Genomic DNA, 23,127 nt, shown 5'->3' with positions numbered 1-23,127 from the left:
TCACACTCAACCAGGGCAGTGTCCTCCTCAGGGGCTTTCCTTAAAGGATTGGACACAGCTGCTATCCTTGAGGCAGCTACTTGGTCCTCAGTTCACACTTTCACCAGACACTACAAACTGGATATGGTCTCTAAAGCCAGGGCAGGATTTGCCAGAGCCATTCTCCATGGGTTTGTGGAAACTGCTTTTGGTCCGCCTCCCCTTCATTAGGACAGGAGCTTTAGCACTCTCCCTGATGTCATGAATACAGCAGCATATGAATAAAAGGACATAGTATTGTTGTTTAAGAACTTACCATAACCTTAGAGGTCCTTTTTTTCTATATGCTGCTGTATAGTTTTCCACCCAGCCTTCCCCCTCCAGTTTCCTGGAGTAACCACTCCATAGTCGCTGATTCTAGTGGCATTAATTTCTGAAGAGATGCATGCTGATGTCTGCTTTTTACCCGACATCCGTTTATGACCAACGTCCAAGAGAGGCGCAGGACATCACGTGCACCCTAGCGGTAGCATTTTTTTTGTATAATGGCAGGACGTGCGAGAGTTCACCAGAGGCAAACTCCCTGATGTCATGAACACAGCAGCATATAGAAGAGAAGGACATCTAAGATTATGGGAAGTTCTTGCACAACAATACTTTCTCCCCTCTTTTACACACACTTTTTTTCCGTGTATAGCAGAGCAATGGGGGAGAGTCTACATGCTTTATTTCCTCCTTCTCCAGTGAGGAAAATTCCTGTGTACTTCTCATGTTTCCCTTTAATTTAGCACTCATTTGCAGAGGTTAGTAAAGAACCCAAACATATTACCCTTTTATGGCCAATAAAGATTTGTTTTCAGGCTGCCAGGCTCCTGTGGTGCAGGAACATTTTCTGGTATAGACCAGGAAATCTCCTTAGCTGGTGTGACGATTAGATTTTCCCAGGATAATACTTTGTATTTAGGTCACTTAATGTTGTGGGAACTCCTTCTGTAGAGTTGGAGATAATAGAAGCTTTCCATATGTCTGTCTTTTTCTGTTGAGTTGAAAAGGCTGTCCATCTTGAGTATACAGTATCCTACGGTGCCTCAGTTGGTCAGCATGCTGGCAATGCTTTCCTGTTCTGAATCCTGTTTGATTTTGGTGTCTTTTATTCCACAGTCTGGGTGCACCTGTCATCTGTGTCTTTTTCGTATCTTATGAATGGCATCATTGTTTAAAACTGATATTTTAAGCAAAGTGTTTAAAGGAGTTCTGCATCTCCATCCTTCTCAGAGTCATTCAGCTCCTTGAGATAAATTTGATGTGGCTATCTGTTCAATTCTACTTTTTAAGCAGTTTTGATGTTTATGTTCTAGAAGATGATTTTCTTACACATTACCTCTTTCTCTTATTTGTAGAAAATATTTAGCTTTCCAAAAGGGATGGGTGTCCTTCAAGTTAAGCCTAGTCTCCTCCAGAAATGTCTGTAAACTTGTCTTTTTCTGTTTTCCATGATCAGGGACAGGTGTCAGTTCTTCTATGCACTCATTGTGCACTGCAGTCTCAGGTTTCACCTAAGTGCACACATGAATACCGCATGATGGTTCAGCTAGTTATAGTTTTTGCTCTGAGGTGGGAGAGACTTACACTTGCTAACGAAAACCTGTCCGGGTTGATTGCTTATTATGTTGTATTTTGTCATTTGACATAACCACCATTTGAAAAGTATATCAAATGTAATTTTATCTGGCAGTCTGCTGCTTCCAGTGTGCTTTTGAAAAAAATGTTTCCATTTGTGCCATGGCTCCTTGGTTATTGGTTCACATGTTGTGTATTGTTAAACTGTTTTGCCTCGCAGTTTTGATGCGTCAATAGCAAAGTAAATCCATTTGTTACATATCTCATATTCTTCCGAACTGTAACATCCGTTTCATGTTTTCGGCTAAACCTTGCTGGCGTTTGAGCGTTGAGTCGAGCTGTATACTATACTCAGTTTTAAGACCTCACGCTCACATGTGGATACAATTTTCATGCTAAGTTTCTACCTGTATTGCAATTGGTATTATAATAACCTTAAAGATAAGGATAAGCTTCACAGAATAGTAGAAATGTAGTTTTATTTCTTGCATAAATTGTTGAATATTGTAGCCCTTTGTTTGTTTGGTAACTTCTCTCTGTGTGTCTCTTTTCCTTACTATATCCTTCACCTTACTTTTCCTCTCGTTCTTAGCTATCCTGACTTATTTATACTTGCTTGGAGTTTCTGCTCTTTCATTTGTAGCCTCTTATCTCTCCCGCTACTTTTTAGCTTCAGCGACGATTGTGTGTTGTTGACGCAGTAACCCTACGCTCCTTCTCTGACATCTTCTTCTTCAAGTTGGTGATTAGTAACCGATGTGGAATTGCTTTTAGCACTTACTTATTCTGTTTTTCTGACTATTTCCTCAGCCCCTCTTCTCCTTGCTAACTTACAGTTGTAGCTTTACAGTGCAACTTGGGTTGCTATAGTCGCTTGACTAACTGTGTGAATCTTTTCCTTACAGCTGGCCCTCGGTTGTGTTTACTAGACCCCTCTTGTAGTGGCTACCTGCCCAGCGAATAAGCTCCATTAAAGCTCCTCCAGGAAGTGGGAATCTGACTCTGCCACCATTCACTAGGCAGCACCTGCTCTAAAACCTGCCGCATGTATGTACTTTTAGTACCGCTATTTGTTTGTCACAAGATAACGCTCTGCCTCGTGGCTGCCAGCAGCTTGCCTTACTCAACACCCTCCTCTCACCTGTGTCCGTTTCTATTTTCCCACATTTTTTTCTTCATTTCGACTAGCCTGTACTGGATAGCTATTACAATATACAACCACTAGATGGCAGTATAAGTCTGCTTTCCCCTCTCTAGTTGTATTCCAGTCTGTAGGGAATTAACTTCTCTAAGCTTACTATCCACTCCCTTGAATTTACCTCAAGTAATCCTATCTGTCCTACCCTGTGTTTCTTTCCTGTTTTCTTACATCCTCCTGCTCTTCAAACACTGACCCCTGTAGTATTTTGACAATACTAACCTATACACATTTGTTTTTAACACTATCTGGACTCACTATATTTCTACAGAATCTATCAAATCCATCCTTTTACATCCTACTATTTTCCTTCTCCACTAGAAGGGCTCAGCTAACTCTGGGAGTGGTCCCAAACGGGCTTACTGATTGTTTTTCTCCTGGCCTTCTTTCTCCTTTGTTCTTCCCGCTCTGTTCGCCCTACGGGCTCACTCCGCTCCCCTACCCTACCCCCAATTCCCACCCACCCCCAGGGGTCCTACACTTATACATAGTTAGCCCAACCTACTTCCTCCTCCACCAATAAGAACCTACTTCCTTAACACGACATACAAACCCCACCCACATTTACAAACTTACAAACTCCACCCACACTTACTTGCATCAATCTAACTTACTCCTTACACATAACTATCACCTGCACCTTCTACACTCTTATCACTCACTATGAACAATTCTAGCATGAATACATCATACATCCTACTCTACTCCTTCATACTGCTAAACACACTTCTCATCTCTTACTCCCTCACCTACCTTGAAAACAGAAAAGTATTTCTATCCCATCCAACACTAAAACAGGCCACTACCCATCTTATAAACACACCTCTAGTTCACAGCAACATAACATCAACATCCCCCTACCTCTCACCTCACTACCACAGAACAGTTCATATCAAATTTTTCCAAAACTGGAAACCTTTTACAATTTCTTCAAGACATCCCATAAACACACATAGTCACCAACAACTACTATGCCTTTATGGCAACATTCACCCTAATCCTGGCCCAAACCATGACCAACCCATTATGCCAACTAACAACCCTACTGATCTTATTAATCCTATAACCAAGACCAATACTCTCCAGATTGCTCATCTCAATATTCGGAGCCTAAACAATAAAATAACCCAACTACATGCTCTCCTAGACCTCTACTCCTTTGATATCCTATGCCTAACTGAAACCTGGCTAAAAGTAGACACCAAGAACAATGACATACTACCACCAGGTTATAACATCATAAGACTTGATTGTCAGATCAAAAAGGGCGGAGGAGTAGCAATACTCTACAAAACTGAACTATTAGTTACCTTAGTAGAGTCTACACCACCTTCACTCAACAACAGTGAAATCCTAATCACCAAACTAAATATTAATAAAAATAAATCCATTTACATAATTTGCGGTTATATCCCTCCAGGTAATAATATCATTAGCCTAGAAAACCTACTGAACTGGCTCTCAACCTCTTTCCCTCAGGAAACTATACTATTAGGTGACTTTAATATTGATTGGAACTGTTGTATTTCCCAATTTCCAACCTCTCACATCAACCTCTATGGCTTTACTCAGACTATTACCATCCCAACCCGAATTAATAAAACCAGTTCCAAACAGAGGATCCTGGACTGGATCCTAGTTAACACTAACCCTATGTGTTATATCACAGGTACACTACCTGATAATATCAGTGACCATCAAATCACTTTTATCAACCGACAAAAAAGCCCCATCCCCACCAATACTCAACTCAGAACTAATAGGAACAAAACTAACTTCAACATACACAACTTCCTATTAGAGCTAAAAGCTTGCAACTGGTCTCCTCTGAAATATTTGCCTCTAGATGAAGCTGTCTCTTACTTTAACAAGACATTCATTCAAATCCTTGACCACCATGCCCCTACAAGAGTAACAAGAACCAAAACAAAGCCTGCTCCTTGGCTATCCAAAGAAACCAAACAGAAAATGTTACATAGAAATAGAACATGGGACAAATGGAGAGCTACCAAAAACCCAGCTGACCATGTGACCTTTAAACAACTTAGAAATCAAACAAAGAAACTGATAGTCACTGATAAAAGAAATTACTACTCAAAAGTCCAAAATGCACAACATCAAAACCCCCAAAAATTCTGGAGTGGCATCAACAAATTACTGCACCCAGGTAACTCCAAAACACCTACACCCTCAAACCTCACTCAGACTTCCCCAATTCAAATTGCTGATGCATTTAACTCATTTTTCAAAGATACTCGTTACTTCCCTAGCTTCATCCCTATCCCCGCCATCCACACAAGCACCCAACTCCCTAAACAATAATCCTCCCTCATTTAAACTACAACCAGTCTCAACAGATCTTATTCATAAATTACTTACCAAGCTAAAACCTTGCACCCCTTCAGCTGACCTCATTCCAGCCGAATACCTACAGATTGCAGCCAAACCACTGGCCTTCCCTGTCTCTATTTTAATCAATCGTACCATAACAGAAGGCTGTATCCCAATCCTTTGGAAAGTCTCTCATATCATCCCATTACATAAAGGTGGCAACTTAAATGACCTCTCTAACTTCCGTCCAATAGCCTTACTTTCCCCTTTAGCAAAAATCATGGAAAGATGCATACATAGGCAATTACTTAATCACCTCCTCCAAAACAATCTCCTTGCAGACAGTCAACATGGTTTTAGACCTCATCACAGTACTACTACTGCACTCTTGTCTTTCACTGACCATATTAATAGAAATCGGAATAATAACTTACTGTCATCTGCTCTATTCCTAGACCTCTCTAAAGCCTTTGATATGGTCAACCACACTCTCTTACTTAGCATCTTGAAATCTCTTGCTTTGGACGCTCAGGCTATCCAGTGGTTTGATTCCTACTTAAATAAAAGACAACAAGCAGTGCGATGGGAAAATCACTTATCTCTTCTTCCTATCAAAATAGGTGTACCACAAGGCTCAATTCTTGGACCTCTCCTCTTTTCTATTTTCATAAACAACCTAGATAAGTCCCTTCCTCAATCAATCTGTATTCAATATGCTGATGATTCAACACTCATATGCTCAGCTTCTTCCATTAATGACCTTCAAAATATCACTCAAAAGCTTTCATAGCAGCCGAAAACTGGTTCCAACAACATTGCCTCTTACTGAATCCAAAAAAGACTAAACTATTACTATTCGCTCCATCACATAAGTCATCCTCTCTCTCCTTCAATATATTCTCTAACAATGGTACCATACTATCCCTGATCCTACAACCAAACTTCTTGGTGTCACAATAGACCACAACCTCAACTTTGATTCCCATGTTAGCTTAACTATCAAGTCAGTCAATAGAAAACTTGGATCACTCTACAGAATTAAAGCCTTCCTCACTCCCTCAGCCAGAATTACTTTAGCACAGACCCATCTACTCTCTACCCTATTTTATGCCTCTCCAATCTATACAAACCTAACAAAAAGTAACCTCAACAAACTAGCAACAGCTTACCATAACATAGCCAGATTTGCAACAGGAGCCCCATTTCATACCCACCATTGCTCTAATCTCAAACAGCTAGGCTGGCTAGAATTACAAAATCACATACGACTTCTGCAACTGACCATTACCCACAAAATCTTTAATCAACCCACTAATATCATTATACTATGTTCCCTTATCACCCCATATAAAAACATCTCTTCCCTACGCTCTGCTACCAAACTACTAGCTGCCTCCACCAAATCCAATAACAAAGCTGGGGATAGTCTGTTCTCCAACTGGACTGCGCCCATCTGGAACAAACTTCCAAGTGAACTTATGTCTACTACCTCTTTACCAACTTTCAAGAAGCATGTAAAATCATGGCTTTATTCCCACTGGCTCTGCCCTTGTTCTAACCCTGACTAATCCTAGTTGGTTCCATGCCTTTTCCTCTCTCCTGCCAGCTATAACAAGATAGTCTCTTAATGTTTCTTTACTTCTCTTTTAGTCTTGAATTCTCAATACCACTACGATGGATGGATGTTTAAAAAGAAGAATCTAATGTACTTTTTCCTGTTGATGCTACTAGTCATTTTAGACTTATGAAAATGTTATGTACTAGAATCTGTCTTTAAATACACCCTCTGTACATCTATGTTTGTAAAATTATGTCTTACTGTGGAGCTTTTCTCCTCGGGCTTCTACTGAAAATGGACGTTAATCCAGCTAGACTAGCCCGGTCAACAAATGTAAAATAAAAAAATAAATAAATAAAAAAAATAAATAAATGTTTATAAAGCACTACAGACTGGCGTATTGGTGGAGGGGGTGGGCCTTCTTTGGTACTTCCATTCTTCAGGCTTGTCCTTTGGGCATTTCATTGTTTGTCCACTGCTTTGCATCTCCTATGAGATGCTTTTTCATACTTCTAACTGTGGATACACTCAGAAGGATACCCAGTACTGAATATGAGATATTCGTGCCAGATGAGCCGAGTTGTGAGGGATCCTCCATAGTGTGGGGTTCTAACATTATTCCAACTGGCGGAATTGGTTAAAACTGTGTATGCTGAAGTATATGTTACTGTATAGTATGTAGTTCTTGCTCCTTTTTTGGGTGGGGGTGGGATCAGATGTGCTTTGCTCAGTGATGAGAATGAAGAGATGAGCGCATGGGTTGGAATGCTGTGCTCATGTGGCATGTGGTGCTACTGTATGAAACCGTGCATGATATTTGTAATTCAGGGGCAAAAAATCTAGGTTGAGAGGAGGGGCCCTAGCCATGTTGTAGACCCATCGAACTTGTTCACCACACAGATCCATCGGTAGATTTTAAATGTTCTTTCTAAATTTCCCACCATAAGTAAACTCTAGCTTGCTTCTTTGTACAATAACACAGTTGAGTTGTATTGATTTAGTTTAGTCGTTGCTGTTATTTGTATATGTTGCAACACTTGACCAACTTTGGAGAATTAATTTTGTAAAGCTTTAATCATTTTTTTTTCTTTTCAAACTTTTCTTTTAGACCGTGCGTCGTGTTTTCCATCGCATCTTGAATGTGATTCTGATGATGGGAGGTGAAGAAGGTTCAACCCCTACAGCTTTAGCCATTTCCCAGCAAGTTGTTAATGCCAAACATCATGCCGTTCGATTTGTCAGGCAAGGCTTGTATTTAGACTGAATTTGTTTTTTATTATCAGCATTGTTTAGCATGGGTTAAAATATTCTGGCATCTTTGAGAGTTTTATTTCCTTTCTGGCAACAAATAATATTTAATGGTTTGTGAGACAAGACAGTAAATTTGCACATAAGTAGATTCCTTGCCTCTTACATCTTCACACTGTATTATGTGACTCAAATTAAGTTCCTCGGCCATTATAGAAAATAGTAACAGTTTTACTTGTGGGCTTTTTGCCAGTTAAGTTGTTAAACGACAAGGAAGTGGCAAGCCTTTAAAGTTGCCTTGTAGTATTGATGTAGAAATCTGGACCCCCCCCCCCCCACACACACACACACACACAGTACTTAATTTGTGCCACTATATGACTTTGCTGTCGCAACCATCACACAGCAGCAACACTGCTTTAGTTTTGACTTGCGAGCTTCACCCTTTCTTTAATACCTGTTCTCAAATGGGTCAGGAGGGCAAGAAGCTTGAAAATAAAAATAATCTAATTTAAAAAAGTCAATTAATTGTGTGACACACAGAGGGGTGGCTTCCTAGACAAAACATTGCTTTAGAAGTCTTTTGCTTTTTGGGGGATAATATGCCCTTCATTCCTTTAAATTCAAGACTGCATTTGGTTTCACAGCCATCTGGATTCTGCTCTGAAAACAAGAGATAGTAGCACTTTGTCCTGCAATGTAGCATAGAGGCTTAAGACTATGAAGTGCTAACTAGTCTTTCAGTTTACTGTTGTGGGAGTTATGATGGCATTCCGGGGATGTACTCGTATCCATGCACTTGCACTTCACTGTGCCTGCACCTAATGTGCATCTGATTACCTCAAGTCTCTTAATGCTGCATTATTGTCCTATTCTTTTAGCCACTGTACTGAGAAGAGGTACTTTTTCTGAGTTTTTCCATATTAAATCCATTCTGTAGCATTTTTAAAATGTATTTTCACACTTTAAAATGTTTATAGTGAGCAGTCATAAGAAACATGCCCAAATACATCTTCAATGTGTTGTATAAAGTAACCAACTGCTGAAAAATAAAGACATTTGCGAGGCCTTTCTAAACTTTAATAATCCATTTTTAATCAGCTTTACTGTGAAGATGAATGAAAGGTTTAGGGGATTTAGCGACTGACTGACTCAGAAGGGGAAACCATTTAGCACCAGTCTACAATTACTGCAAAATTGTTATTCTGTCTTTGCATTATTAGATTTTTTTGCTTGTGTATGATTGATATTGGAACCCATTGCCTTTAGGAAATGTTTTAAGCTGTGTAGTTGTGCAATCTTATTATCCTCTTTAGTTATTGGTGAAGTGTTACATGACACTAGTGTACCATAAAACTAGAAGCATAATAAGATTTCCAATGAGAAGTGCATGGCGCACTGAATATATAAATAGTTTGATCATGCATTTAATTTACTGACATTTTAGTCTCATATCTGTGAAGAAGGCATCCATTTACTTAACTAATTTCAGCCTAGTGACTCCTGTAGGTGCTTTTCTATTTATATCCTATTGATGCCTCTAGGCATCAAATGTAGCATTTCTTTAAATATCTCAACTACCAAGTGACACAGAATTGATTAGTCATCTGGGATTGGCTCACTGGTAGTACTTAGGATCAGGGGTCCTTCCTGTGTCTGTTTGACCCAACATGATTTGTGCATGAGGATGAAGAGGGTCCACTAGGTCTTCTTTAGCCTGGGTTCATGGTTCAGGCTGTAAGAGTTGGGAGGGTGGCCCAATGGTTAAGGTGTTTGCCCTTACAAACACAAGGTGTAGGGTTTGAGTCTCACAAAGGACTTAAAATGGCTTGCAAGGGCAGTTAGCTTAGTACTAATCTATGAACCTTCAGGCAAGCCAAGTCAGGTAGTAATTTAAGTTGAATGCCCAAGCAAGTTGAATGAAAATGATGTGTGCCCTAAAACGGATCTACTTGAGTAGATTGCACATAACTGAGATGCTTACTACTGGGACGAGAAAACTGCAAGTGTAAAATAACTAAAATAAATGTTCTCAAAAGTTATAATAACAAAATATGTACTGCACATGTCCAAGAACACACTGACTTTCTGAATGGAGATTGTGGAGCAAAGACTATGGGTGCACCATTGAAACACTTGATTGAAATTAAAATATACTGCTCTCCCCCTGCACCCACCATGTGGGGGCTGTGCCCCCCCCACTCCCCCTGCAAATTTATAAATAAAACTCCGAGATTGCACTACAGTGGAAAAAGTGTGCATTTTCAATCCTTACTGTATCAGTCTCATTTGGAAAAGTTGGAAACAGTATATATAAATTTCAAACAAGTGTTTCAATGGAGTGCCCATTGTCTTTGCACTACAATCTCTATTCAGGAAGTCTGAGTGTTCTTGGACATGCACAGTACATATTTCGTTATTACAACTTTCAATAACGTTTACTTTTGTTATTTTGCACTTGTGATTTTCTCATCTTTGTAATGAGCATTTTGGTTTTGTGCATGTTCAGTCTACTGAAGTAGATCCCCCAAAACAGCTTTACAGAATGGCACCCTGGAAGTTACAAGATTGTCCTATTTGGGTAATGAATAACTTCCATTTAAAGTGGCACATGTAGTATCATTACTGTTTGCATTTCAACACATACTGCATTCCACTACAAAAGGAATGTGCAGTCAGTACTTATCTACAACAATTGTACATATCTACATGAATGTTGTGGATTTCACTCCTTTTTTTTTAGTCCCTTCAAACACCAGGGAAGTGTGTTTTAACACTTAAATCATCGTTTAACATTTGTGACAGCCATTTTTGCTCTCATTTCAGTGCCTATTGCTATTTGGACATAACTCATTTTGCCAGGGTTTGGGGGCCATCTTTGAACATTGCTAGTGCCGGGTTGGTGTTGGTTAAATTCTCTGCTAGTCGGTGTTACTGCACTGCTATAAGTTGAGCAGACTCCTGCTTTCTAAAGTAGCTGCTGTACCAGCTGTGCTATTCTTGCATTTTGTGTGTGTGTGTGTGTGTGTGTGTGTGTGTGTGTGTGTGTGTGTCTCTCTCTAAGCTTAATATTTTTAGCTGCTCAGATTTAGTTGTTCCTTGGCCTAGCTTAGTTCTTCTACACCCCACACTTAGCCAGAATATGAGCAATATATATTGAACACTAAGATCAAATTAAATCCAAGACCTGGATAAATGGGAATAGTGACTATGCCTGTATTCCCTTTGTTGCTGGTCTTTTAGCATTTGGTACTTTCAGGTAGTATGGAAACTGATATTTGTTCACAATGAACTCCTCCCTGACAGGAATAATACAATCTTGGATAGGTACAAGTACTTATGCAATCTGAAGGAATCCCTTTCACCCAGTAAGATGACCTGTAATCATTACACACTACATCTGACATTTCTTCACGACCATATTAAGCTGACTTATGCCGAGACTGTAAAAGTCATTTATCAAAGCCCTCTAGGCGTAGTCTCATCACATGTCCAGCACTGCATCAGCACCTAAAGGGTCACCAGAGGGTGTAATATAAACCATTTAGTATGCTAACATCTATGAAGATAAACAGTAATGTCTTAGTGATTGGTAACTCTCTTGTCTAGCATACTGATTACAGACTCACAAGACTGGACAAGGTCAGGTTTACACATTTGGCCTTCTGGTGGTCTGCCTGAAAGTACCAAATGCTAAAAGACCAGCAACAAAGTGAATACAGGCATAGTCACTATTCCCATTTATCCAGGTCTTGGATTTAATTTGATCTTAGTGTTCAATATATATTGCTCATATTCTGGCTAAGTCCGGGGTGTAGAAGAACTAAGCTAGGCCAAGGCACAACTAAATCTGAGCAGCTAAAAACATTAAGCTTAGAGACACACAGACACAGACTCAGACACACACACGGACACACACTTGGTACAGCAGCTACTTCAGAAAACAGGAGTCTGCTCAACTTATAGCAGTGCAGTAACACTGACTAGCAGAGAATTTAACCAACACCGACCCAATCCAATGAGCAAAAGCCCTTTTTCAGCAGAGGCCCGGGGAGAAAAGCTCTAAAACAGAGTTACAAAATATATAACCATTACAAACACATTTTAACATTATAGTCATTCATAATAAAACTTGCAGAACAGTTATCATATATATGCAGTTACAATTAGCTATAAAAATATTATGAAGAATACTGCAGCAGAAGGAAAGGTAAAAAATGATGAAGCAGACTAGTTTATGTTGTAAATGTTTTGGTATAGAGGAGAAGAAATGATGGTAAGACAGAGGGAAGTTAGGTCGGTTATTTAGTGAAGGTATATTCAAGGAGGCTGAGAACAGGTACAAATCCAGTGACTTTTTAAGTACTCTTTAGTGGCTAATTTGAATACTTTAGGATGTGAAAGTGATCTAACAACTTGTGGGAATTTGTTCCAAGCAATAGAGGGATGGTAGCTGTATGTAATGGCTCCTATTTTGGACTTGGGCTTGTAGATTTGAAAAAGGTCTTGGATGGAGCTCCTGAGTATTCTGAATGGGACATAGTGGAAGATTATGGTGCCTAGTGCTGGAAAGTAGGATGGTGAATAAATAATGGAGTGTATAATTTGGAGCTGAGAGAGGAGTAGTAGGTGTGGTCGTTCGAGCCAGTTTAGATGTTTGAGGGAGTTATTGTGGTGAGATTTGTAGGTTTGTTGTGCAGCAGATCTGGCTATCTTGTGATAGGTTGATTCGAGTTTGCTAAGTAAGGTGGAGTTGAGATTTGTGAGCAGTATGTTAGGCATGGCAAAAGATAAGCATGGGTGATTGTGGTTCTAGATTCAGGGGTTAGGAATGCTTTATTTCTCTAGAGAAGTCCTAGTTTTTGATGGGTTTTCCTGATACAGTTATTTATATGGAGGTCGAATTTTAGCTGATCATCAATGATTACACCAAAGATTTTAGTACTAGAGTCAGCAACTATGAGAGTGTGATTTAGTGATTTTATTTGTAGATTTGAAATGAGTAACAGTTTTGGGAAGAAATAGTAAGATTTTTTTTTTTTTGGGATTGAGGATGAGCTGATTGTTGGTGATCCACGTTTCAACAGAGTTGAAAGAATATTGGGTAGCTGTTAGAAGTTCAGAAGGAGAGTTAGCAATGGTAACTGTGGAGTCGTCTGCATATTGGACTAATGAGGATTGTGGACAAGGAGTTGAGTGAGTTGGTGAAGATACTGAAAAGTAGTGGTCAAAGGTTGGATCCTTGGGGAACACCCATTTTCACTGGAAGAGGAGATAGTGAGGAGTGCCATCTTACTAATTGCTGTCGGTCAGTGAGATAGTTGGAGAACCATGCTATAGTTGTAGAGAAGTTGAGATCAGAGGGTTTATTCAGTAGCAGATGATGTGAGACAGTGTCGAAGGCTTTTGAGAGGTCAAGGAATACATGAGATACGTTTATGATCATCTCTAGCTGCAGACATGATGTTGAGAAAGGAAAGTAGAACTGTAATGGTACTATGGGTCGGAAACCATGCTGAGTGGGAGTGAGGAGTGTGCCCTGTATAAAATATTGCATTACTTGTGTATGTATACATTTTTCTAAGACATTAGACAGAGGGAAGAGGATAGCTATTGGTCTGAAGTTTGAGAGTTCTGTGGAATTGCCACCTTTGAGAATAGGTATGGTGTAGAACTGTTTCCAGATAGCAGGTACTTTAGCTTCAGAGAGATGGCGCGGTTGATTAAAATAGATACTGGCAAAACAATAGAGGGAGCAGCTATCTGAAGAAAGTAAGATGGGATACTGTCAACAGAAACACAGCATGGTTTTAGTTTCGAAAGAAGGGTTTTGATGTAAGCAGTAGGGACTGCTTTAAGGAAAAAAGAGTTTGCAGAGCTGGCTGTGAGTGGAAGTTCCAAGCAATCTCAAACATTGTTAATGGAGTATTTTAGGTTAGGATTGAAAAGTTTGGCTATTGACTGAATGAAATAGGCATTGAACTAGTTGGCAGTCTCTCTGGGAGATTTGTCAGGAGATGGATTAGGTGAAGTAGGATTACCAGGATGAAGTATTTGGTTTATGGCATTCCAGAATTTTTTTGATCTGATTTTAGGGCTGCTCAAAGGTTATAGTGGAAGTCTTTTTTATCTTTACAATAATTTTTTTTGTCTTATTTCTCAGTTCTTTATACTTTTGCAGATCTGCTGGTAGTTTAGTTAGGGTCTCATAAAGATTTTCATTCGTACTGTATTCCTCGCCTCGGCCCTGACCACGACGTACCTCACTGTCGGTTTTGTGCCTTATTTAAGCAACAAACTATTCGTCATCTGTATATTTACACTTCTAAATATTTTGGTACTCTGTTCAATTACCCAGATATGGCTTTTGTAAGCCACCCAACTACCAACATTCCGAAAGAAATGCAAAGATAAAGACAGAGACAGACCGCAAAGGTCCAAAGCTGCTGACGGCACTTCTCCTAAGCTAGTCACCAGTTCGCCGGTACTCAGTGAGGCGCTTTCGCAGCCCCTGATACCCGCTACTTCAGATTTGCAGGCCTTTACTGAGACCCATTCGGAGTCCGGTATGCCGTGAGATGCTTCAACTGTGGAACCTGCGGATGTCTCTACCTTGGATGGGTCTGGAGCCGCTGTGCAGGCTCTGGCTTCTGGGGGTGTGTTCAGTCCTACTGACTTGCATATTAAACCGACGCCATCTTCTTCTTCAAGGCCTAAAACTTGATCCATACCTAGAAAACCGATGTCCACACCGCATGGTCAGGCCTCTATGCCTAAAAAACAAACTGGTAATCACGAATAAAACTAATCACAAAAGAAAGGCGGCAAGCCTCCAGAGACCAAAAAGCACCAAAAATAAGTAAATGGATGAACTCCTTGTCTTAATGTAGGTTTATTAAAAAACAAAACACAACCAACGTTTTCGCCACTGCCAAAGCAGTAGCTTCTTCAGAGATGCAGTACAAAAAAGGCGCCACAATTTTTAAATGTTTGCTGTTATACGCCCACTAAGTGCGTCACACTACTCCTTAAAAAGGCAGTATTAACATTTAAACAATCAAATAGCGTCTTCATCACTTTATATTACTACAGTCAACATTGTAGTTTTTTTTAAAAGTCAATTACATAAATATCTTAAAAAGTGTATATATAAAATGTAAGACCAAGGCAATATCATATTTGCCAATAGATCTTATACTCTACAAACCAGAAAAATAATATATATACAATACCTCAACCTGTCCAATTGTTAAAATGTCAAAAAAGAAGAACGTGCTACATATTAATACTTAAGTTAATGTGAGCAAGAAAAAACGCTACATATATTAACAATTAAGAATTACTAAATAAAATACCCAAAGTGGAACTGATCCACACTAAAATACATGTAAGGGTCCAAACCATAATGTATAATATTAATCCTATTATTTCACATGTGTTCTACCTCTTGTAACGTCTCAATTTTAGAAGGAGGTCCTGTTTCATTATTGTTAGAAAGCAGAGAACTGGAATGGCAATTAACTCTAGATTCCTTTAGCCCTCCAGGGTTGAACGAAAACTGTAATATAGCGTGCATTCTAAAATTGAGAAGTTACAAGAGGTAGAACACATGTGAAATAGGATTAATATTACACTTTTTAAGATATTTATGTAATTGACTTTTAAAAAAACTACAATGTTGACTGTAGTAATATAAAGTGATGAAGACGCTATTTGATTGTTTAAATGTTAATACTGCCTTTTTAAGGAGTAGTGTGACGCACTTAGTGCGCGTATAACAGCAAACATTTAAAAATTGTGGTGCCTTTTTTGTACTGCATCTCTGAAGAAGCTACTGCTTCGGCAGTGGCGAAAACGTTGGTTGTGTTTTGTTTTTTAATAAACCTACGTTAAGACAAGAAGGAGTTCATTCATTTACTTACTTTTGGTGCTTTTTGGTCTCTGGAGGCTTGCCGCCTTTCTTTTATGCCTAAAAAACGATAAGAATGGCTGAAGACCTTATTACTTTAATCAGGGGAAGCCGGCCTTCTCCCTCTAAGAGACCTAGGACTGAATTTACTTATGATTCTTCTGATCAGGATTCTGAAATTTCTGTTTCCTCTGATGACCAGGATTTACCCTTATATACCTATGAGGATTCTGATGCAGAGGACTCTATTCCCTCTGCTTCCCCTCCAGAGGATTTTTCTTTTGGTGAAACCTTGCATACTCTTAGGGAGCATTTTCGCTGGGAAAGCCAGGATTACTCTGATTCTAAAAAGAGGCTTAGGGATTTCTTACTCCTGCCCCAACACAGGCCTTTAGCTATCCCACCTGTACTGGACATTGTTGATGAAGCCTTTTCGGGGTCTAGCTTGGCCCCTGACTCCTTACCTCCTGCTCCCAGAAAACCAGATAGATATTACAGGGTTCCTGACTCTCACAAGTTCCTATTTAAAAATCCTACTGCGGATCCTGAGACCATTTGACAGTGACCCAAGGGCATTAAGGCTACTAATGCCAAAAATCCTACCCCCTCTGATAGAGATTCCAGGGTGCTGGATAGATGGGGTAAGAAGGTATACACCTCTGCAAACTTGGCCATTAGGGCCTTAAACTGCCAGTTTTATATGTTAAAGTATCAGCAGCATATTATTGGGTTCCTGACTGTGCTGAAAATAAAGAATTACAGGATTTAATGCATTCTGCTGAACAAGTTGGAAAACATACTTTGCAATTTGGTTTTGATTCACTAGAGGCATCTTGCAGGGCTGCAACTTCTGCAACCTTGGCCATTAGGGCCTTAAACTGCCAGTTTCATGTGATAAAGTATCAGCAGCATATTAGATTGCTTAAACAGAAAATGAAGTTGATTCTTGACTGTGCTGAAAATAAGGATTTTCAGGATTTAATACATTCTGCTGAACAAGTGGGAAAACATACTCTGTAATGTGGTTTTGATTCACTAGAGGCATCTTGCAGGGCTGCTGTTACTGGATCTGTACTTAGAAGGCAATTTTGGCTTAAGGAGCAATTTTTGCCAGATCATGTTAAGCTAAATTGCTGGATGCTCCCTTAAACCAGGACCGCCTGTTTGGCAACAAAGCCGAAGTAGTACTTGAAAAGATGGAGAAAAAAGCTAAATCTATGCAAACAGTTAAAGATGTCCTGCAAGTACAGCCTCCAAGATGTAGTAGGCATTGGCCCTCTAAGAATTGGTCCTTTCTTGCCTCTCCCAGGCCTTCTCAGTACAAACCCCTAACCAGCAGAACAGTCAGGCTTCAGTCCCAAGGTATGCACAGGACTAAACAGTGGGGGGCTCCCACTTCTAAAGCAGGGAGTAGTAAGACTATGGTAAACTGTCTCAAAGACTTAACTTTCAAACTTCCAAGCCCTTCTCAACTGACTGCTCCTTTAGGGGGAAAGATTGCTCTGCAGGCAAAAAACTGGGAACTCATTACCCAGGACAAATGGGTTTTAAATATAGTTTCCCAAGAGTACAGATTCCACTTCCACACTTTACCATCCCCAAACGGTTAGCCAGATCTACCCCATAATCAGTGGGCAGAGGCTCAAAAGCAAGTTCTCTCTCTTTTAAGGATAAGGGCTAGTCAAACTCTCCCAGAAGAGGAAAGGGGACAAGGTTTCTACTCAAGACTTTTTCTGGTGCCCAGAAAAGATAAATCCTGGCGTCCTATCCTGGATCTTTCTATTCTAAACACTTTTTTGGTGATCCCAAAATTCAAGATGCTAACTCTTCACCAGTTGCTTCCTGTGCTAGGCAAGGATGCCTGGTTGGCAACACTGGATTTAAAGGAAGCTTACCTGCACACCCCAATCAGGGAATCTTGCAGAAGATACTTACGCTTCACAGCGGGCTTTATGCACTATCAGTTCTCTGTACTGCCTTTTGGCTTATCTACTGCGCTCAGGGTATTTGCAAAGTACCTAGCTCCAGTCATTGCATTTTGCAGGCAAAGAAGTATTCAAATTTACCTATACCTGGACGATTGTCGAATTCAGGCAGAAAGCCAGGACATACTATTGAATCATCTGGCATTTGTACAAAAAGTGCTGACTTCTCTGGGGTACACTATAAATGAAAAGAAATCACATCTGATACCCTGCCAACAAATTGTATTCCTGGGAGCAAGCTTGAACACAATTACCCAGATGGCTTTCCTCACGCCAGAGAAAGAGGTTCATTTGGCAGTTTATTTCAAACTAATGGCCGTAAGGACCCTGCAATCTACAACACAAATACTGCAAGCCTTGGGGTTCATGGCCTCCTGCATTCTCCTAATTCCATATGCAAGACTGCATATGAGGAAACTACAATGGCATCTAAAAAGCCCATGGTGTCAACATTCTCAGGACGTAGAAGCAATGATTCCTATCATACATTGCCTACAGTTAGAGTTCCTTTGGTGGGCAGAGGCCTGCCACCAAAACAAGGGACTGCCATTCACTCTACCCCCTGTCGCCCAAACCCTAACAAAAGACGCATCAGACTATGCATGGGGGGACTCACTTGGCAGGGAGGTGCATTCATAGCAAATGGAACCCAAGACAAATGCACCTGCATATCAATCAAAAAGAAATGTTAGCTGTACAGAATGCTCTGACAGCCTTCAAGGACCACATTCTTCCAGGATAATTAATGGTAAAGGCGGACAACACCACTGTTATGTGGTACATAAACAAGCAGGGGGGAATCCACTCATACCCTCTCTGCAGACTAGCCATGGCTCTGTGGAACACAGCCTTGAGCTACCAAGTGCACCTACAGGCTCAGTTCCTGCTACAAAAGCTAAATACACTGGCAGAAGAACTAAGCAGAAATCTCATGGACCCATATGAGTGGTAACTGGAACCAAAGACATTCAACATGTTGATAAACAAATGGGGGAGCCCGGAGATAGACCTGTTTGCCTCCCCCCAGAACTACCAATTGGACAAATTCTGCACAAGGACTCCCCACAAACAAGCTTGGAAAGTGGATGCTCTGTCCTTCACTTGGAAAAACCTATCCATTTATGTCTTTCCTCCTCTGCCTCTCCTCTCCAAGGTACTACTAAAGATCAAACAGGACAAACCAAGGACGATAATGATTGCACCAGACTGGCCACGCCAACATTGGTACCCCCTCTTGCCCAGTGTGTCACTGCTGGCACCATGGCACCTACCACAGACCCCCTACCCTGCTGTCCCAGCAGAAGGGCCAGATTCTGCACCCTCCACTTCAAACCCTGAACCTGGCAGCCTGGCTAATTACATGATCTCTCCATTACCATCCCTCAGTAAACAAGTGTTGGATGTCATTCTGGAGGCAAGGAGGCCTAGTACTAGAAAATCTTATGCTGAAAAATGGAAAAGATTCTGTTCCTAGAATCAGACTCTGGGGATGAGCACAGAATCACCCACTTTACCTCAGATTCTTCAATACTTAACTGAGATGCTTCACAAGGGCCTTTCCTTTTCGTCCATCAAAATTCATACCTCAGCCATTTCGGCTCATTACAATACAGAACCCGTCCCTCTTCTCTCATCCACTGCTCAAGCAGTTCCTCAGAGGGGCCAAAAACGTAAGACCACCCAGGAGAGCCCCTACTCCAGCCTGGGACCTTAACTTTGTATTGGAAAAACTTACTCTACCTCCTTTTGAGCCAGCTACAAATGCAGAGTTTAAATTCCTTTCTTGGAAAACAGCCTTCCTTTTAGCCATCACTTCAGCAAGAAGGGTGTCTGAATTATAGGCCCTTATGGCAGTGGAGCCTTTTATCATCTTTCATGCGGACAGGGTGTCCCTCAGAACCAATCCCTCTTTCATGCCCAAGGTAGTATCATGTGTGGCTCTTAATCAGTCCATTCATTTACCAACCTTCTTTTCTAATCCACAGAACAAAGGCGAATGGATACTGCACTCCTTGGATGTGCACAGACGACTTAGATTTTACTTGGACAGGACTAAACCTCTCGGGAAAACTGAACAGCAGCTGGTGGCATTTGCTGCAGGGGCAGAGGGGAAGGTCATTTCAAAGCAAACCATTTCTAAATGGATAGGACATTGCATTCATTTCTGCTATAAGCACCATGGAAAACCTATCCCACAGGGGATAAGACCACATTCAACCAGGGCTGCTTCTACCTCTACAGCCTTTCTCAGAGGTGTCCCTTCCAGGGACATCCTAGAAGCTGCTACCTGGAGTTCTGTACATACTTTCACCAAGCATTACCATTTGCCAGTTTTCTCTAAATCCAGAAATGGTTTGCCACTGCAGTCTTGCAGGGCCTTATAGCTGGTCCTATTGTTATCTAAATTCCTCCTCCCATCCTTAGCTTTGGGAATCTACCCAAATGTGATGACTGCAACAGTGAACACGAAGAACATAGTACAGTTGTGTACACTTACCATAAATTAGACGTTCGAGTGTATTCATTGTTGCAGTTCTGGTTACCCTCCCTCCAGCCCCCTGACTTCTTTTGGCTATACTTCTCTTCCTTTTTACTATGCTTAAAAGCTTTTTGGTGTATTTGTTTTTTTGTTGGAGGTATAACCTTGTATATATATTTAATTGCTTCCCATTAGGGGGCACCTGACATCTTGGGCAAGAAAAATGGATGTAATGGCGTCGGCTGCATGCTTTATACCCGTGACTACCTGACGTCATGGAAGATGAGAGAGCAACCAACGCAGGACCCACAACTTTGATTCTCAGGCCAACTGAGGGCTACTGCAAGCAGATAACCCAAATATGATGACTGCAACAGTGAATACACTTGAACATCTACATTTAAGTGTGCACAACTGTACTTTCTTTTGACCAGAACCATATCCTTTCCTGTTGTAGTAGCTTCCTGAATGGCACTGTTATATCTGGCAGGTTTGGGAGCTTAGAATAATGTATTATACTAGGAGCAACAAAATAGATGCCTTATCATGGGGTTTCTGCTGCTTACTATAGCACTGACTATAATTGAGTCTGGTCTGGGATTTTTAGAAGCTAAGCACTGCAGCTGTCATGTACATATAAGTAGAGAGAAATATTTGGCACTTGATTACATTCCTTTTTAAACCTTTCTGCCTCAGTCTGTCCAGCAAGCCCAAACATACCATTGCAATTGGCTAAAATTTCCAAATTGTTTTCAGTGCCTTATAGGACCACTTTTTTTCAAAGTGCTCTATTTTAAGGTTTAAAGCTATGACACAGTTCCCTTAAGAATGAAAATGCTTTTACAAGACAAACATTCCAAACAGTGTATGCATGTAACACAAAAGCTGGAACTAGACATTTAGTAAAAAAGCTTTTATACATAAAAGGTGGGAATAATAACATTTTAATTCATTGTTGCTTTCTGTGATGTTTAAGTATCGGGTTTCACAAGTAAATACAAAAAAGAAAGTAAGAGTAGTGAACTGTATTAAAATGTAGAGTGCAAATAGCTATGCTACAGGAGACACACTTTGAAAGAACTGAACATGTGCATTTTGTAAAGAAACATTTTCAGGGTGGTTATTCAGCAGAATACCTGGGACAAAGGAAAAGAGGAGTATTTATATTAATTGCAAGAGGAGCTCCAATAGTGATAGAAGAGGATAAACAGTTAATTATGCTATATTTGTAGTACTAAGGGGCTTTTGGCAAGGGAGTAGGGTTATACTGGCTTATATTTATATGCCACCTAAATTTATTTTATTTTTTATTTTACATTTGCTTACCAGGAAAGTCTGACTGGACACTGGTCCTTTTTTAGCAGAGGCCTGGGGAGAAAAGCTCCACATACAATATTGTTCAGTTACAAAATGGCACTTTGATATAAATAAGACAATTTGGTATACATAAATCAGTACATTTTAGTGTACACATGATAGAACATGTGACACAAATATAATACACTTACATGAAGTAATTATTATATGTATATTCATTGTTTTTTCAAGTTACATTTTCAGGCATGCCATGCAGAAATAAAAAACAAGATTGTAAAGATAATAATTTGAGCAAAACTGTCATGAATAAAGGTGGAATGAGGGGTAAAAGAAGCAAGAGAAGGACAAGAGTTAGTAAGTTGGGGTAGGAAGTGTGCAAGGACAAGAGTTACTTAATTGGGGAAGGAAATGTGCTTGGAGAGAAGGAAGTAAAGAGACAGCAGTAGGATTTGGGAAATCCTACCCAGGGCTATCTCAGTTACAGAGCCATGAGTTATTTAGGTACATGGGTGGGAGGTTGGCATAATGGTTAAGGTGCTTACCTTAGAAATGCAAGGTGCAGGGTTTGATTCTGACATGGGGTAATTGGCTAGGCTTAAAATGGCTCATAAGAGTAATTAGCCTAGTACTAACCTATGACTAATCATTATTAACTCAGAAGTACACAAGACAGCAATTTCTTTGATACTTCCTCCATTTAAAACTTTTACATTAAAGAGTTTTCTCTAGATTGCACCTACTTCCTGGGGTCACCTGCCTACTGATGTCAAAAACCTAGAAACCATTAAAACAATGAAACGCTTCAAGGACGCACTTAAAGAGAGTCTCTCTACAGACTCTACCTGCAACTGCTACCACACTTATATTGCAGATAATTCATTTAAACTGTTCTCATCCTTATAACTTGGCATTTTATATGTGCATGTTTCATGTCTGTCCCAAGGATGTTGATTATGTCGAACACCACTGCTATATGGATTATATCCTGCATATAGTATATTACAGACAGCCAACTTCCAAAGCATATGAGCACCTTCCATGCACCAAACAGGTGAAGCTGAACTAAGTTTTGGGTGGCATCAGTTCAGAGCTTTCCTACCATTGAAGAGTGTACTCCCCTGTGGGCTTTTTTTTATGATCAACAGCTGGCTTCTGCTGTTCCTTTGCAGGCAGATAAGTTCCCTTTGGGGAAAAGCATTTCACATAAAAAAATTTGTTTTAATGTACTTTCCTGCTTAGGAGAATTATTTTTAAGCCATGAGTTTGTGTTTTAACCTATTGTCATGAGACTTAACTGTGCTTTAAATAGGTGCGCAGCTTTTTTCCTGTCAGTTTAACGGTTGTTTAAAGTTGTTGAAAAACATTTTTTCTGTTGAGAAATTGTGTTTATTATGCTTTTTGTGGCTGGCAAAGTCTTTTAAAGTGCTTTTTTACTGTGTGGCATTTAACAACTTTAAAATTCTCCTCGCTTACACTGCTTGTTTTCTCTGGGAATGAAGCACT

At 40.1% G+C, this 23,127-nt stretch overlaps 1 protein-coding gene across 1 annotated transcript in view; it reads left to right on the top strand.

Moving 5' to 3' along the window:
• The window catches only part of NCAPD3 (non-SMC condensin II complex subunit D3), a gene marked incomplete in the record, with an annotated part of 2,635,837 nt that overhangs the window by 700,558 nt on the left and 1,912,152 nt on the right, over nt 1–23,127 (top strand). The window contains 1 exon segment of the mRNA XM_044081165.1: nt 7,795–7,928. Coding sequence (XP_043937100.1) covers nt 7,795–7,928 — 134 coding nt within the window.

This window comes from Protopterus annectens, chromosome 8.part0, assembly GCF_019279795.1.
Source record: "Protopterus annectens isolate FY-2018-M chromosome 8.part0, PAN1.0, whole genome shotgun sequence".
Taxonomy (NCBI): Eukaryota; Metazoa; Chordata; order Ceratodontiformes; family Protopteridae; genus Protopterus; species Protopterus annectens.
Note: the sequence above shows the minus strand (reverse complement) of the source record. Positions and strands in the feature narration are given on the sequence as shown.